The sequence below is a fragment of the Crinia signifera genome, chromosome 7 (genome assembly GCF_055691185.1).
Source record: "Crinia signifera chromosome 7, ASM5569118v1, whole genome shotgun sequence".
Taxonomy (NCBI): Eukaryota; Metazoa; Chordata; class Amphibia; order Anura; family Myobatrachidae; genus Crinia; species Crinia signifera.
In genome coordinates this window covers 53,676,252-53,690,406 of record NC_139223.1, presented here as the reverse complement: position 1 = coordinate 53,690,406, position 14,155 = coordinate 53,676,252, and the positions used below count along the sequence as shown (strand labels likewise).

The window sequence follows — 14,155 nt, the reverse complement described above, 5'->3', positions numbered from 1 at the left end:
ACGCAAATCGCATGCAATCTAGTTGAAAACGCATGCAATTATTGTGTATGGGCACCTTAACTTCCAACCATGATGACACCTTTTTACAGACCAACCTTAAATTAAAATTTTAAATTATTATTGAAATTTTTTGTACTACCTACTACAAGAAATTGGGATTTGCAAAGGACTTGGTTTTGCATATATAAAAATCTGAGCCAAGTGTTAAGGTGCATATACACTATGCAAGACTTAACAATATGCCAAATAATGATATTGCTAACGATATTATTGTGCATATCGTCTAGTGTGTATGCTCTATGGGCCTAATTCAGACCTGTTTGCTACAGTGCGAATTTGATGAATTGCGCATGCGTATGGGCCATAAGGCACGTGCGCGACACCTGATACCCGGATTTGAACATTTTTGCTTGGCTGCAAAGTCTTCACTAGTGTTACACATCCATTCACACAGCATAAACATTGATTCGCAAGGCCAGATTTCACTAGAGCAGGGTGGCATCTATCTGTTTGCTGGCCGCTGTACATTCGTTTAGCAGTGATCAGGTCTGAATTAGGCCCATAAAGCCTACACACTAGACTGAATTACCCCTATATAGTCTACACAGCATTAGTCCTCAGGGGACACTGGTGCAATGGACCTGCTGCACCAATAGAACCGTAGTTCTGACTCTGGATGAAACATCTATTATTGCAGCTTTTATAAACACATTAAAAATGAAAATACATGCAGGGGCGTAGCGAGGGCGGAGCACGAGCTCCGGGTGCCGAAAGATCACAGGGCGCCGGAGCCGCTCTTCCTCCCCCGACCGCCCAGCTCGCCCGCTCCCCCGCCCGCTGAATCCTGTGTCCTGACTCCTTTGCCAGACGGCCGTGGGGGCGGCAGAGAAGTCAGGACGCAAATTCAAGTCTCCCACAGGACCGCTAGCCAATAGGCGCTTGCGGTCCAGCAGCCAATCAGGAGCAGCATTGGTGGCTGCTGGACTGCAAGCACCTATTGGCTTGGATGAGCTTGGATCTGTGTAAATGTACGATATTAGACAGGTAGAGGAAGTTGCAGTAGGTACTATAGATATGTATAAACTCCCAGAGGTAAATTGCCAGTGCAGAAAGCCCTGACTCCAAACATGTGACATCATGATGCTACACCAAGGAGACTGAACCACCTGGAGCAGGAAGATCACTCCCTGGTGCATCCATTGCAGAGGTGCTCAGATTGGGGGCAGGTAATAATTACCCAAGTCCAGGCTTACATTCTTAATGTTTGCTGGCAGCAGCCTGGTGGGTTCAGGGAGGCTGCTGCCGCTGAACACAGCTTGTCTCCTCTGTTTGACCTGGGCCATAGAAAGCATACCTCCCAACTGGTCCGATTACCATGGGACAGCCCCGCTAATTGTATAACTCCTGCTGTCCCTCTCATAGTTCCAAAGAGCAGCCGGTGAGCACTGAGCAATCCCCAAAATTACAAGAATGGGGGTAGCAGCGCTTGGCCAGCTCCCTTTGCATTTGACCCCACGCTCCAACCATGACCCCACCCCCTTTGTTTGTGGCTCGTCCCTTTTTCCAGGAGCGGCTGCGCCTCTGGATCGGCTGGTCCTGCTTCACTTAGTAGAAAAGTTGGGTGGTATCTAAAAAAGCTACCTACACCCCAATCCTTAGAATACTCTGGGTTGGCTACAGGGTGTATGCCCCGAGTGTCCTTTGGAAGCTCCAGGCAGCTCTGCAGCAGTGCTACAGGCTGTAATATGGCATTATAGATACCTTGCATGCCAAATGCAAGTGCACTTGGGCAGTGATGGTGACGGCCCTGATCCTTACCAACCCTTCCAGATAGCAGTTTAAGCTTAATTCTGGTTGTGACTGATGCACAATGCATTCCCAAGGTAGATGCCCAGTTGTCTCCCAGGGACTCTGATTTCAAGGACAATGGGAGTAATTCAGGTTGGTTCTCATAAGCGATTCAACCGGCACTATGCCTAACAGTGGGGTTCTGTTCTTGCACAGGACGGATCATGTGATCGCAGCACAGAACACGGAACCTAATTGACAAGCAGAGGCATGTGCATAGAGGGCAGTGGGCAGCCATTGTTTCCGGAAATGGAGGTGTGTCTCCCCTATTTACTGGGAGTGCCACAGTTTCTTTTGAATCCCAAGCCACGTTGACCTAATGTATGTCGCCCTTTTTAAGGTGTTGACCTTTTGCCTGTCGACCAAGTGGTTGACCTATTGAATGTCAACCTAGACACTGTTGAGCAAACATCTACATTTACGTACCATTAGGGATGCCAATCCTGGGGCATTTGTTCAATCTCGGGAATCAGCCGAGGACAGGAGAAGCCGGAGATGGGAGAAGCCGGGCATGTGTATGCACAGTGTAATCCCTAAATCCCGGGATTGGAAACTCCAATCCTGGGATTAAAATCCTGGCTATTTGAGGAACTAATCCCGGGATCCCACCAATCCAGATCCCGGAATTGGCCACCCTATGTATCATCTATCATGGTGAATATGCATGGGGTGGTGCATACACAGTATGCTGATAACCAGAAGATAAATGCGCATTTGTACTTGTATCCTATTCAGAATCTGTAGTTTCGCTGGGGCTCATGTAGAAAGCACATGATGACTTAGCAATTTCGATTAGATGCACTGGAGATTTAGACTAGATGCACTGGAGATTTTGGCTAGATGCACAAGGAGATATTGGCTAGATGCACAGGAGATTTTGGCAAGATGCTCAAGGAGATTTTGGCTAGATGCACAAGAGATTTTGGCTAGATGCACAAGAGATTTTGGCTAGATGCACAAGGAGATTTTGGCTAGATGCACAAGGAGATTTTGGCTAGATGCACAAGGAGATTTTGACTAGATGCACTGGAGATTTTGGCTAGATGCACTGGAGATTTTGGCTAGATGCACTGGGGATTTTGGCTAGATGCACTTGAGATTTTGGCTAGATGCACAAGCAGATTTTGGCTAGATGCACTGGAGATTTTGGCTAGATGCACAAGCAGATTTTGGCTAGATGCACTGGAGATTTTGGCTAGATGCACAAGAGATTTTGGCTAGATGCACAAGAGATTTTGGCTAGATGCACAAGAGATTTTGGCTAGATGCCCAAGAGATTTTGGCTAGATGCACAAGGAGATTTTGGCTAGATGCACAAGGAGATTTTGGCTAGATGCACTGGAGATTTTGGCTAGATGCAAAAGAGATTGTGACTAGATGCACAAGAGATTTTGACTAAGTGATTGTGTATAAGTAATGATAGTCTATGAGCTAGTCAAGTCCTGTACTAAAGTATAGTTGTAGCTGATTATGAAATGAGAGCACAAAGGGCTTTGTTCATAAGAACACATTTGTTTGAATTACTATATTCTTTATCAGATTTGCATGGTCTTTGTTGCTCACAAACAAACAGACTGTTATTTGTTCTGAATTTAGCAGAGCGTATTTGTTTAATGAAATGTTATGCAAATTGTATAAAACTGAAAACTGCACTTGTATGGCTGTCATTATTTTGCAGCTAAAACTAAAGTCTTACTGGAAAGTAGTATTCCAAAGTAGCAGATGCAGCAATGGCAATGCATTGCTCGGTTTTGTGAGAGTGTCCTGAAGATATGTCCATCTACAAATACAGTTTGTGGTCATCAACCAGTTTTGGATTGGGGCATAAAGGCCGCACCAGAGAAATGCAGTGACAGATGCCCCTGCTTAGGGGGTGTGGCCACATCTCCAGAGGGGGTGGAGGTTTGACTATCAATTAGAGGGTAGAGTCTGAGCCATACTTGCCTACCCTCCTGGAATTGCCAGGAAGGAAGATGGGCAAGTCTCCCACATCGGCTCTGCACTCTCTGCACCCTCTTCCCCCGCTGAAACAAATACCAGATTTTGCTGGTCCGCGGTGAGGGGATGGGGCTAAAATTACACAAATAGCATAATTTTGCATAGTTTTTGCCCCTCCCCCAATCTGCTGACCCACGAATTGCAGCATTTGACCAGCATGTGGATGGGGCTTGGTGACGTTTTTTTCTGTATGGTACAATAAGGGTAGGGCCCAGTGGAGCACATCACTTTTTTGTCATATTTGTTAAACTTGGGGCCTATAAGGTAGACCCCCCCTCTGTTTGTCTTAACAAGCAGATCCCCTATTTCAGGCATTCCCAACCACGGTCCTCAAGGCACACCAACAGTGCAGGTTTTGTAGATATCCAGGCTTGAGCACAGGTGACTTAATTAGTATCTGAGGGATTTTGATTAAACCATCTGTGCTGAAGCCTGGATATCACTAAAACATACACTGTTGGTGTGCCTTGAGGACCATGGTCGGGAATGCCTGCCCTATTTGAAGGGCATTCTATTCTTATTGAACTCCAGGTAATTTCACTTGCAAGGCCTTGTAAGTGACTGCCCCATTTGGCTGGCTTCCCACACGGCCCCCGAACTCGGGTGACATTATATCCTGCCACCCAGGGCAAAAAACTGGATTTTTTTTGGATTTTTCTCAATGTTTTTCTGTAAAACAAAAACCTTTCTGTGTAAAAACCCAGAGGTTCAGTGAAACCTGTGTGTTTTCACTGCCGCAGCCCCGATAGGCCAAGGCTCCTGCCTAATTATCAGGGCTAATGGGATATCCCTCGGAGAAGCATTTAACCACACTAATATTGTTATAATTTACATGAAGTCACGATGAATGTCAACATTCTAAGCATCTAACTAATATATGAAGCCCTTGCTTGTTTATGCATACAGCACATACACAGATGTGAGTTTACACTTTTTGGGTAACTCTGTCCGATGAGTCTTGGCTGTAAGGGATTTTTTTTCGGGACAGGATCTGGGCAATGACAATATGGTCGCATGTTCCCTGACTTGTGGATGTGCTATGGGAGTGTTTGGGGCATGCAGCTAACAGTCGAGTAACACCATTACTGATTTCATGTGTAGATGACCATAGAGTATGGGAAGGTAGTAAGGACAGAGGGAGAGTGTCAAAAACTGTAAACATGTCGGGCAATGAGCATGGTAGGGATGGCTGTAGGCAGTCTATAGATGTGGAGGCGGGTACAAGGAATTTAATAAGGAATACTAATAAGTCTAGGGGAAAATTCAACAATAATGTTAAGGACGCAACTAAGGTTAAACATAAACTTAAATGCTTAATGGCTAATGCAAGAAGCTTAGCGGGGAAAATAGGGGAGCTAGAATCTGTGGTCAGGAGGGACAACTACGACATCATTGGTATTACTGAAACATGGTGTAATGAGTCGCACAATTCGGCACTAAACATGGAGGGATATACACTCTATAGAAAGGACAGGGAAAATAGAAGGGGCGGAGGTGTGCCTATATGTAAATAATAACTTAAAATCATGTGGAAAAAAATGAGCACAGATATAGAGGAAGATATCTCAGAGGTCGTGTGGGCGGAGATAACAGACAATAACAATAAACCGAATAACAAGATATTAGTAGGGGTATGCTACAGACCTCCGAACATAAACGAAAGGGAAGAGTCTCTTCTTTTAAACCAAATTAAACAATCATCAAATCAAGGTCAGGTATTAATTATGGGGGACTTTAACCTACCGGACATTGATTGGGAAAAAGAAACATGTAAATCAACAAGAAGCAATGGGTTCCTAAGTTTACTTAAAGACCAGTATATCACACAAATGATAGAAACACCAACTCGTAATGAGGCACTCTTGGATTTGGTACTAACAATGTAGATTTAGTTTCAAACACAGAAGTAATTGGGAGCAGTGACCACAATATGGTTTCCCTGGAACTCAACTTCAGAAAATCACATCATAAAGGACCAGCAAAAATACTAAGCTTCAGAAAAGCAAACTTTGAACTATTTAGGGAAGCCCTAAAACTGGGGTTTAGTGCCCAATGTAATGTAGCAGTAAAATAGGCCAACAAAATTCTAGCATGCATAAAAAGGGGCATCGAAACTAGGGACTCAAAAGTAATTATTCCACTCACTGGTCAGACCACATCTCGAATATAGAGTACATTTCTGGGCCCCACACTTTAAAAAGGACATCGCAGAATTAGAAAAAATCCACAGAAGAGCAACAAAGCTTATTAGGGGAATGAAAAATTGAACCTATGAGGAGAAATTATCCAATTTGGGATTATTTACATTAGAAAAGAGACGTCTAAGGGGAGACATGCTCAATATGTACAAGTATATCAGGGGATAATATAAGGAACTGTCAAACACCCTGTTTTCTACTAGAAAGTAAGCAAGGACACGAGGGCATGAGTATAGATTAGAAGAAAAAAATATTTCGTACAGTTAGAAGAAAAAAATTCTTTACAGTCAGAACACTCAAACTCTGGAACTCTGTTCCGGGAGAGGTGGTGTCGGCTCCCACAATAAATGCGTTCAAAACAAGGTTGGATAAACACTTATTGGATAATAACATCCAGGGGTATAAATAAGAAACATATAAAAAACGTAATATAAGCATACTAGGTTGAACTCGATGGACGCAAGTCTTTATTCAGCCTTATCTACTATGTAACTATAGCTCTGTGTGATGGGTCATATGTACAGGGAAGCCGGTGCCTGACATGTATCTTGCACCTAGAATGGGTCTGCAGCAAGCAGAGGTGTAGTGTGTAGAAATGACACCCGGAGAAAGTTCATATCACGGCACCCCACTCCTCAATATATGTACACGTGCATACATCCTGGGAGAGTGCGGAAATTACTCAGGCATTCGTCTGTCCGGATGCTCAAACTCACTATTATACTGCTGCAGATCATACAGTCACCTCTACTACATGGATTGTTAAGAGCCTGACTGATGCTGTGCTCTGGAAAGGGGGGGAGTTGGCCTCCACTGCATACTGCCAGGGTGGACAGAGGTGAATCCAGAAAAAATTACGGGGAGCGAGACCATGATTAAGGGAAGCACGGTTGCTGGTGAGAGAGAGAGGGCAGGGATTTGAAATGCTTGAGACATGCAACACCTTCTAATCTCCATCACTCCCCCCCCCAGTACAAGTTGTACCTCCCCCTCTTCCCTTCTGTATAGGTGGCACTGTGTACCTGATGCCCTGGCAGCAGGTCTCTTAGTAAGGCCAGGGTATCCTTCTCCCCAGAGCCAGTGGGGGGAGCATGGGACGGCATTGCTGGCAGGGGGGAGGAGCACGGCACTCTGGCAGCACTGCTTGCAGGAGTAGAATTGGACTGCGCTGGGGTGATCGCTGTACTACAATGGTACTGCTGTCAAGGGGAGCGCAGGACTAGGGCGGTGCCTCTGGCATGGGGTGTGTGTGACTTTCACAGCACCACTGGCGGGGGGATCACAGGACAATGCAGCACGGGACTAAATAAAAAAAACTTCTAAGGGTTCAGGGGATTGCCAGCTAGGCCTTGGGCCCCCCAAAAGACTGGGCCCCATAGCAGTTGCATCCACTGCACCCTCCATAGTTATGCCACTGCTAACACAGCAATACATTCGTATTATCTGAAGATGGTATACTGTACCCACTTACATTAATGTAATTTCTGCAACATTAGATTTCTTTTTGTATTTTACTGAACAGCATACACTGATTTAATATGGTGCACAGAAAATATTACAGGTATGTACATATTTTAAGCATAAATAAAAAACCATTTCGATTTGCGTTATTTACATATTTAAAACAGTTTTAACTTTTGCGATATCCCTTTATTTACACTGCTATCTTCATATATAAATTGCCATTCTTGTCCAGGTGGTTCTGTTGAAGGGGTAAATGGCTATTTGTCTGGCTGGAACCGGCGGCCCTTAGATGGCAATGAGGTAGGAAGTAGGATATATTCTGAAACTTTAGTGAGAGGTCATCTTGAGCAGGATGACATTTCTTGATAGAGAGAAGATCATGAATAAATGTAGCTTCATCCATCTTGCATGGAAATGATGCATGGATTATAGGAAGCCCACCGGGTTGTAAGCTGTTGAGTGAGACCTTGTGTACAAACATGTTTGTAAAATTCCTTAAATGATCACTTATGTCAAAGGTCAAGGCCAAAGGAATATTATCTTGTAATTTAATTTTAGTGTCACACTGGGTGTTTTCTGCCCCCTTTATAAGATACCTGGGGTCTTCAGAGAATGTTTCACCAGACAAAGGATTTTCATTTCCTGTTGTTGTGCTTTCAAAGTCAACTAGACAAAATAATGGGTGGACACCAGGAGCAAGAACTTCATGTATCGATGGTTGATCAGAGCATGTCGTTTTACCCCTATGATCTGTAATGCTGGTGAACATGTCCTTTTCTAGAGGCTCTTCGTTATTTTGAACAGAGTCACCTAGGTTACACTGACTTCCGAGTTCCGTCAGATGAACATTACTGTCCAAGCACATGGTATCGTTTGTTAGAAGACTTTCAAAAGGCTTGTAACCAGACCCAAACAAGGGACAGCTTGTGTTATCAGATGTTTTACTTTGTTCAACTGCTTGATTAAAACTTTGATATCCAGGCACTTGTGACAAGGAAAAGGGACTGGAGTCTACTCCAAGGTTGGGTACTTTGCATTGTGAGACAAGTTCATTTTTCGATAGGGTAAAGAGCTGAAGATCAGCCTCATTACTAGAGGGAACAAAACAATGTTTTGTATTGTAATAGAAAATACTATTTGGTGTCACCAGTTTACTACAGGTGTTAGGGTTGTAAAACATTCTTTGGGAAGAACCGTCCCTACAAAGGATTGATATGGAGTCTCCTTCTGTCATATCAATAACAGAATCCAATGTATCTTGAGCCAGAGCATTAGCAAAGCTGTTGTAGTCTGAATTCATTATTTTAGTCTCGTTAGAACAATAGGAGCAATTACGATCTAGGCTGGAGAGTGGAGCATATGGCACAAAATATTTTTTATTACCAGTATAAGTGGAATTTGGGCTATATAGTTTCGTAGTGGAATCTCCAGGGGGATCTTCAGAATCATAGCTGTGATATCCAGACTCTGGGCAGACTCCAGACTGATGCATTTCATCTTTATTATAAGGTTCCATGAAGCTGGGACCACCGAAACTCCCGAATAGGTTTCCAATATCAAAGTTATCTAATGGTTCCAACTTTTGGGCTGATGATTCGCATAAAATATCACAGAACATCCTATTGATAGAGAAATCAGTACCCAGTAGGTGATCTTCATCTCGATCTTCTAGTATGTCTTCTTCACTTGGGCTATTTTCATCGATGTTTGGGTAAATTTTAACACAGCTTTCAATATTTTCATTCTCAGGTACAAAACAAAATTGTTTCAAATCAGAATTGATTTCGGAACAGTCTTTGAAGTCTTTCTTTAGTGCAAGCTGTCCATTCTTCGAATTATTCTTATTTTTTATTGTACTGCCCAAACAATTTCCACTGGCAAGAACAAAAGATGAATGTTAATTTAACATTGAAGGACACTTAAATTTAAACTCGTTTACAGTTATAAACCAGGAACTTACAATATTTTTGATGCTCTAGATTTTCCATCTGGGTTGAACTGATTTTTCTAAAGAAAAAGTAAAAAAAACAAAAATATGCGTTATTCCATGAAAAAGATAAAGCCATATAAAAATAAGGATGCAAGGGTGGAAGGGGAGGTGGTGGTTCATGGGGGTACACAGACGTACGCTGGGGTAAGCATGGGGGGGGGGGGGTTTCCAGCACAGTGCAGCAATTGTTTCTGGTTCCTAGGACTATTTCGGTTTTCGGAAGATTAGCGGAACTGTGTCCCTAGGTTATGTACAGCCTATTAATTCATTGTGAATTATGTCACTATTTGCTAGTGATCTGATAGGGCAGATGTTCATAAAAATTGTTTCAGGCAACGGGGGATAGATCAATCCTTGGAGAAAGACCAACCAATCAGTTACTTTTCAAACACAGCCTGTAAAATTACAGAATCTGTTTGGTTGGGACTTTATGAGTACTTTATCACTCTCCAAGCTTAATATCTCCTTCAAAAATGTTTGGCACTGTGTGTGGACCACAGCTAAAAGCTCTTGATATGCAAAACTTACATGAAAACGTTGGCACATCTGTAAAATACATATCTATTTGACTTCCTTGTTGATGACCACTGCTATGAAGCAGTGTTTATGGATTGTATACAACAAGGATACTTGATAATGTTCTCCCAGGTGCTACTAGGTGGCGCTGTTGCTCTTTCCCAGCAGTCCTTAAAGCCTTCTGCAAGCTAAGGCTTTGCCTAGAACAGCCACTTTTCCCCAGCAAATTATGTCCACCAGATACTGGGGTGCCGACAGGTCTTAAGTTGGAAAAGGCTGATACAGGAAGCTGGGTAATTCAAATACAGGAGTGAAGTCAGACTGAGACATAGGAGGAACGAACAGACACACAGGACAAATAAGACACTTTAGCACACTACTATGAGCGACTAGCATGGGACCACTGCAGCAGGTGTACACACTAGCATCACAGCACCAGATATGAGCTACTAAGAACTGGGCAGTGAACTGCAATGGCCAAGGTGTTAGCGATGCAGTTGCAGGTAGCGTCACTGTGCCAGTGCAGGTGGACAAACAGGACCGAACTGTGGAGCAGTCATACAAACAGACAGAGTGCTCATGACCTGATTATGACAGGTTAGTCTGCACAAACAGATTTCAGGTTGCAGTAACACAGACCCACCAGAGGCGGCTCGTAACACACGCTTACAGTTCCCAATTATACTGAAAGTGATCCAGCCAAGTAGATAAATGCAAATGGCCTAGTATTTACAAATTTCTACTGTGTACAGCTTGCAATCCCCACAGACTGGTATTGAAATCATCTAATGCAATCTCTTATTATACCATCTAAAGGGGCATACACATGTGGCAATTTCAGCCCAATTTCCTTAGAAATGAGTACTGATCGCTCTGTGTGTATGCTCTGCAGCGCTGGCGATGCGCAGTCCCGCATGTCACTATTGCCTGCAGGGAATTCCTGCTAGATCATCGCTAGATGTTCGGAGTGATCGTGCTTAAGCCCGTCACTCAGCACGGAGGCAGCAGTCGCCCTGTGTGTGCGGGGCTTTAGGTAGACTGTTCCCTTGATCAAACGGAACTCACCTGTTTTAGTATGATCTGAGCTAAGCTGCTCTTCGCAGGATCAGGAATTTTATTCCACCATGTCTTCTTTAACCTGCATATAAATAAATTGAAAAAGCTTATGTCCAATGACAATAGAGCAAGCCCCAGAAGAATATACACAAAACGTAGTTTAATTTATATGTACTAGGTGATTCATCGTGCCCTACAGGTGCTCTTCACACTGTCATAAGGGGCTCCACCCCCTTAACATGTATACGCCATATAGTCAGGGTTTACACTGCGGGAGGGAGGGTCAGGGTTCACGCTGGGGGAAGGAGGGTCAGGGTTTACACTGTGGGAGGGAGGGTCAGGGTTCACGCTGCGGGAGGGAGGGTCAGGGTTTACGCTGAGGGAGGGAGGGTCAGGGTTGACTCTGAGGGAGGGAGGGTCAGGGTTGACTCTGAGGGAGGGAGGGTCAGGGTTGACTCTGAGGGAGGGAGGGAGGGAGGGTCAGGGTTTATGCTGAGGGAGGGTCAGGGTTTACACAGGAATTAGACTGTGGGAGGGAAGGATTAAGGTTTAGGCTGCAGAGGGGGAAAGGGGGGAGGTGTAGGGTTTGATTTAGCAGCGCAGCCCCTTCTCCCTCTATTCCCAGCAACACAGCATGGTTTAGGCACAAACTCCTAGACCCTCAGCCCTTTTCAACATGTGATGCTTTCCTGGGGCAGGCTGTTCAATCACCTCTGGCAGTATTCTATCTCCACCCCCCTGCTAGAACCCCACAGCCCGACACCATTGTGGCTATAGCGCAGGGGGCATTGTAACACAGCCAGCCACAGAACCGCCCCCATCCCATTCACCTCAGTGAGTGGGAGGCTGCTGTTGGCGTGCAGGAGGATGTTCCCACAGCCGGCGCTGGCGCCAACCCACTGGCTTGGGGCCAGTGCTCTATGCTGCCGATGACCCTCTTAGCATTTCAGCGCCTTACTGAGCCCAGCCCCAGCTGCATACCCGGCAAGCTTGGGAGGGGGAGCCGGGCAAGGTGGGCGGAGATGGCTGCCTGCGTGTGTGAATGGAGGAGGGAGGATTTCACCGGGCTAGAGGGAGATCGGCTCCTCCACTGTTTATCGGCGGCAGGATCTGGGGATGTGTGCGCTAGATGGAGGCATGCCCCTAATCGGCTTAAGGGCACGACTCCAGCGGTGATGTGACTGGAGCTTGGTACGTGTTCCCCGGTAAATAGCAGTTGCGTGGTGGGGTGGGTGACCCATAATGTGAGTGGGGATGTGTGCACACTATGGGTCACTTATTTGGGGCCATGCAGCAGCTATAGTGTGTGTGTGATGAGTCTGTGAGTGTGTGTATGACTCCGCCCAGCATTATACACACACTCACAGACTGACAGTTCTGGGCTATTATATAAGAGATGAGCACCAGAACACACAATGGAGCACCTCAGACAAAGGGGTCTATGTACTAAGCCCCGGAGATAAACAAAGCTGAGAGAGATAAAGTACCAGTCAGCCAGCTTCTAACTATCATGTTACTGGCTGTTCTTGAAAATGGCAGTTTAGAGCTGGTTGGTATTTTATCTATCTCCCAGGCTTGGTGCATAGACCCCCAAGTCTTTGCGTAGCTTTGGTGAAACTGGAAAAGAGTGAAAAATACCCTTCTCTCGTATCCCAAAACCCTTTCACTGTCAGAGATTCATCAATTAAACAGGTGTCACAACCTCCCAAATGTAATTCTGCACCCCATACCTCCAGGGGTTGGATAAAGGGAGGATGGAATCTGTGTGCAGCCTCAATTCAGACCCCCTCCTATATGTAGAAAATCTATATTATTTAAATGTTAAATGCTAGTATCCATGATTATTTTGTACTTCACTCTATGGGGTAAATTTACTAAGATGGTAGTTCTAATGAAGACAGGATGTTGCTATGGGCAACCAATCAGATTTTATCTATTATCTTCTAGACGGTGCTAAATAAATAAGTAGAATGGTTCCTTTGGGCAACATCCCATCTACAACAGAACTCTCAACTTAGTAAATTTAACCCTATGATCTTGAAAATATTGGTCAAAAGCACTTTTTTTTTAGACAATAAAGATTATACAAAAACATTGTTTACATGTAACAATTTGACAAAAACGCAACAAAGTACACAAAATACTTTTTAAATGTAAAAAATCATAAAACCCCTAAAGATCTAATTTTAAGCGTGTAGATGATCCTAACACAACTAAACTCCATACTTGTCTACATTTTAATAGTCCTCTCAGGAGCATCGTTAGCGAAATTGAGTACACCATAGAGGATATAATAAACGATATCACTTAGACACCACTTTCTGACCGATATTGCCTAGTGTGTATGGGGCTATAGAATCATCTATAGCTGATGGTCTATCACAAAAATGCGGTAAAACCCCTTTATCGGGATTTTTACCGCATTTTTGGTATGCAGGAAAACCCGCTCACCGGGTTACCGATGTGAAGCTGGCGATACCCCATAGAAGCCTATGGGCTTCTTACCACACCCCATGCCACCCCACACTGACCCCCACAAAAAGGTATTTTAAATGTGTTCTAAAATGCTTACCTGAAAACACAGCAATAACTTGCAAGAATGATCATCAATGTTATAATGCAGAAAATTGGAATAATATAGCTCTTCAGTTCTCCTATAGGAATGCTGTAATCTGTAGACAAGTGAACAATAGTTTCATTAATCTATCTGTAAAAATGTACCCAATAAAAAAGAAAAAATCAATAAAGTGCCACCTAAGGGTATATAAACTAAAGTATATATATATATATATATATATATATATATATGTATATAAACTAAAGTGTGGGATTTTTGGAGGCACACATTACCATTATCCCTAAGGAAGATAAAGGTCATTCCCATTGCCCGAGCTATAGACCTATTTCCCTCTTAAACGTGGACCATTTACTATCATCAAGGATGCCCACTGCTCCCTTCATTTTTGTTTTATGCCTGGATGCTCTAGAGCAGTGGTAGCCAACCCTAGCCCTCGAGAGCTACCAACAGTGCACATTTTCCAGACAACCTAGCTGCTGCACAGCTGCACTCATTAATCACTGACAC

At 44.1% G+C, this 14,155-nt stretch overlaps 1 protein-coding gene across 2 annotated transcripts in view; it reads right to left on the bottom strand.

Annotated features, from left to right (window-relative positions):
• Positions 1-7,541: 7,541 nt before the first annotated feature.
• Positions 7,542-14,155, bottom strand: part of LOC146020173 (uncharacterized) — a 59,182-nt gene continuing 52,568 nt past the window's right edge. For both annotated transcript variants that reach the window (XM_083153087.1, XM_083153088.1), the window contains 4 exons: positions 13,643-13,742; positions 11,080-11,152; positions 9,469-9,515; positions 7,542-9,382 (listed from right to left, as the gene is read on the bottom strand). In XM_083153087.1, the coding sequence (XP_083009213.1) occupies positions 7,699-9,382; positions 9,469-9,515; positions 11,080-11,152; positions 13,643-13,742 (1,904 nt within the window). In that variant the 3' untranslated portion in view covers positions 7,542-7,698. The remainder of the gene's footprint in view (positions 9,383-9,468; positions 9,516-11,079; positions 11,153-13,642; positions 13,743-14,155) is intronic.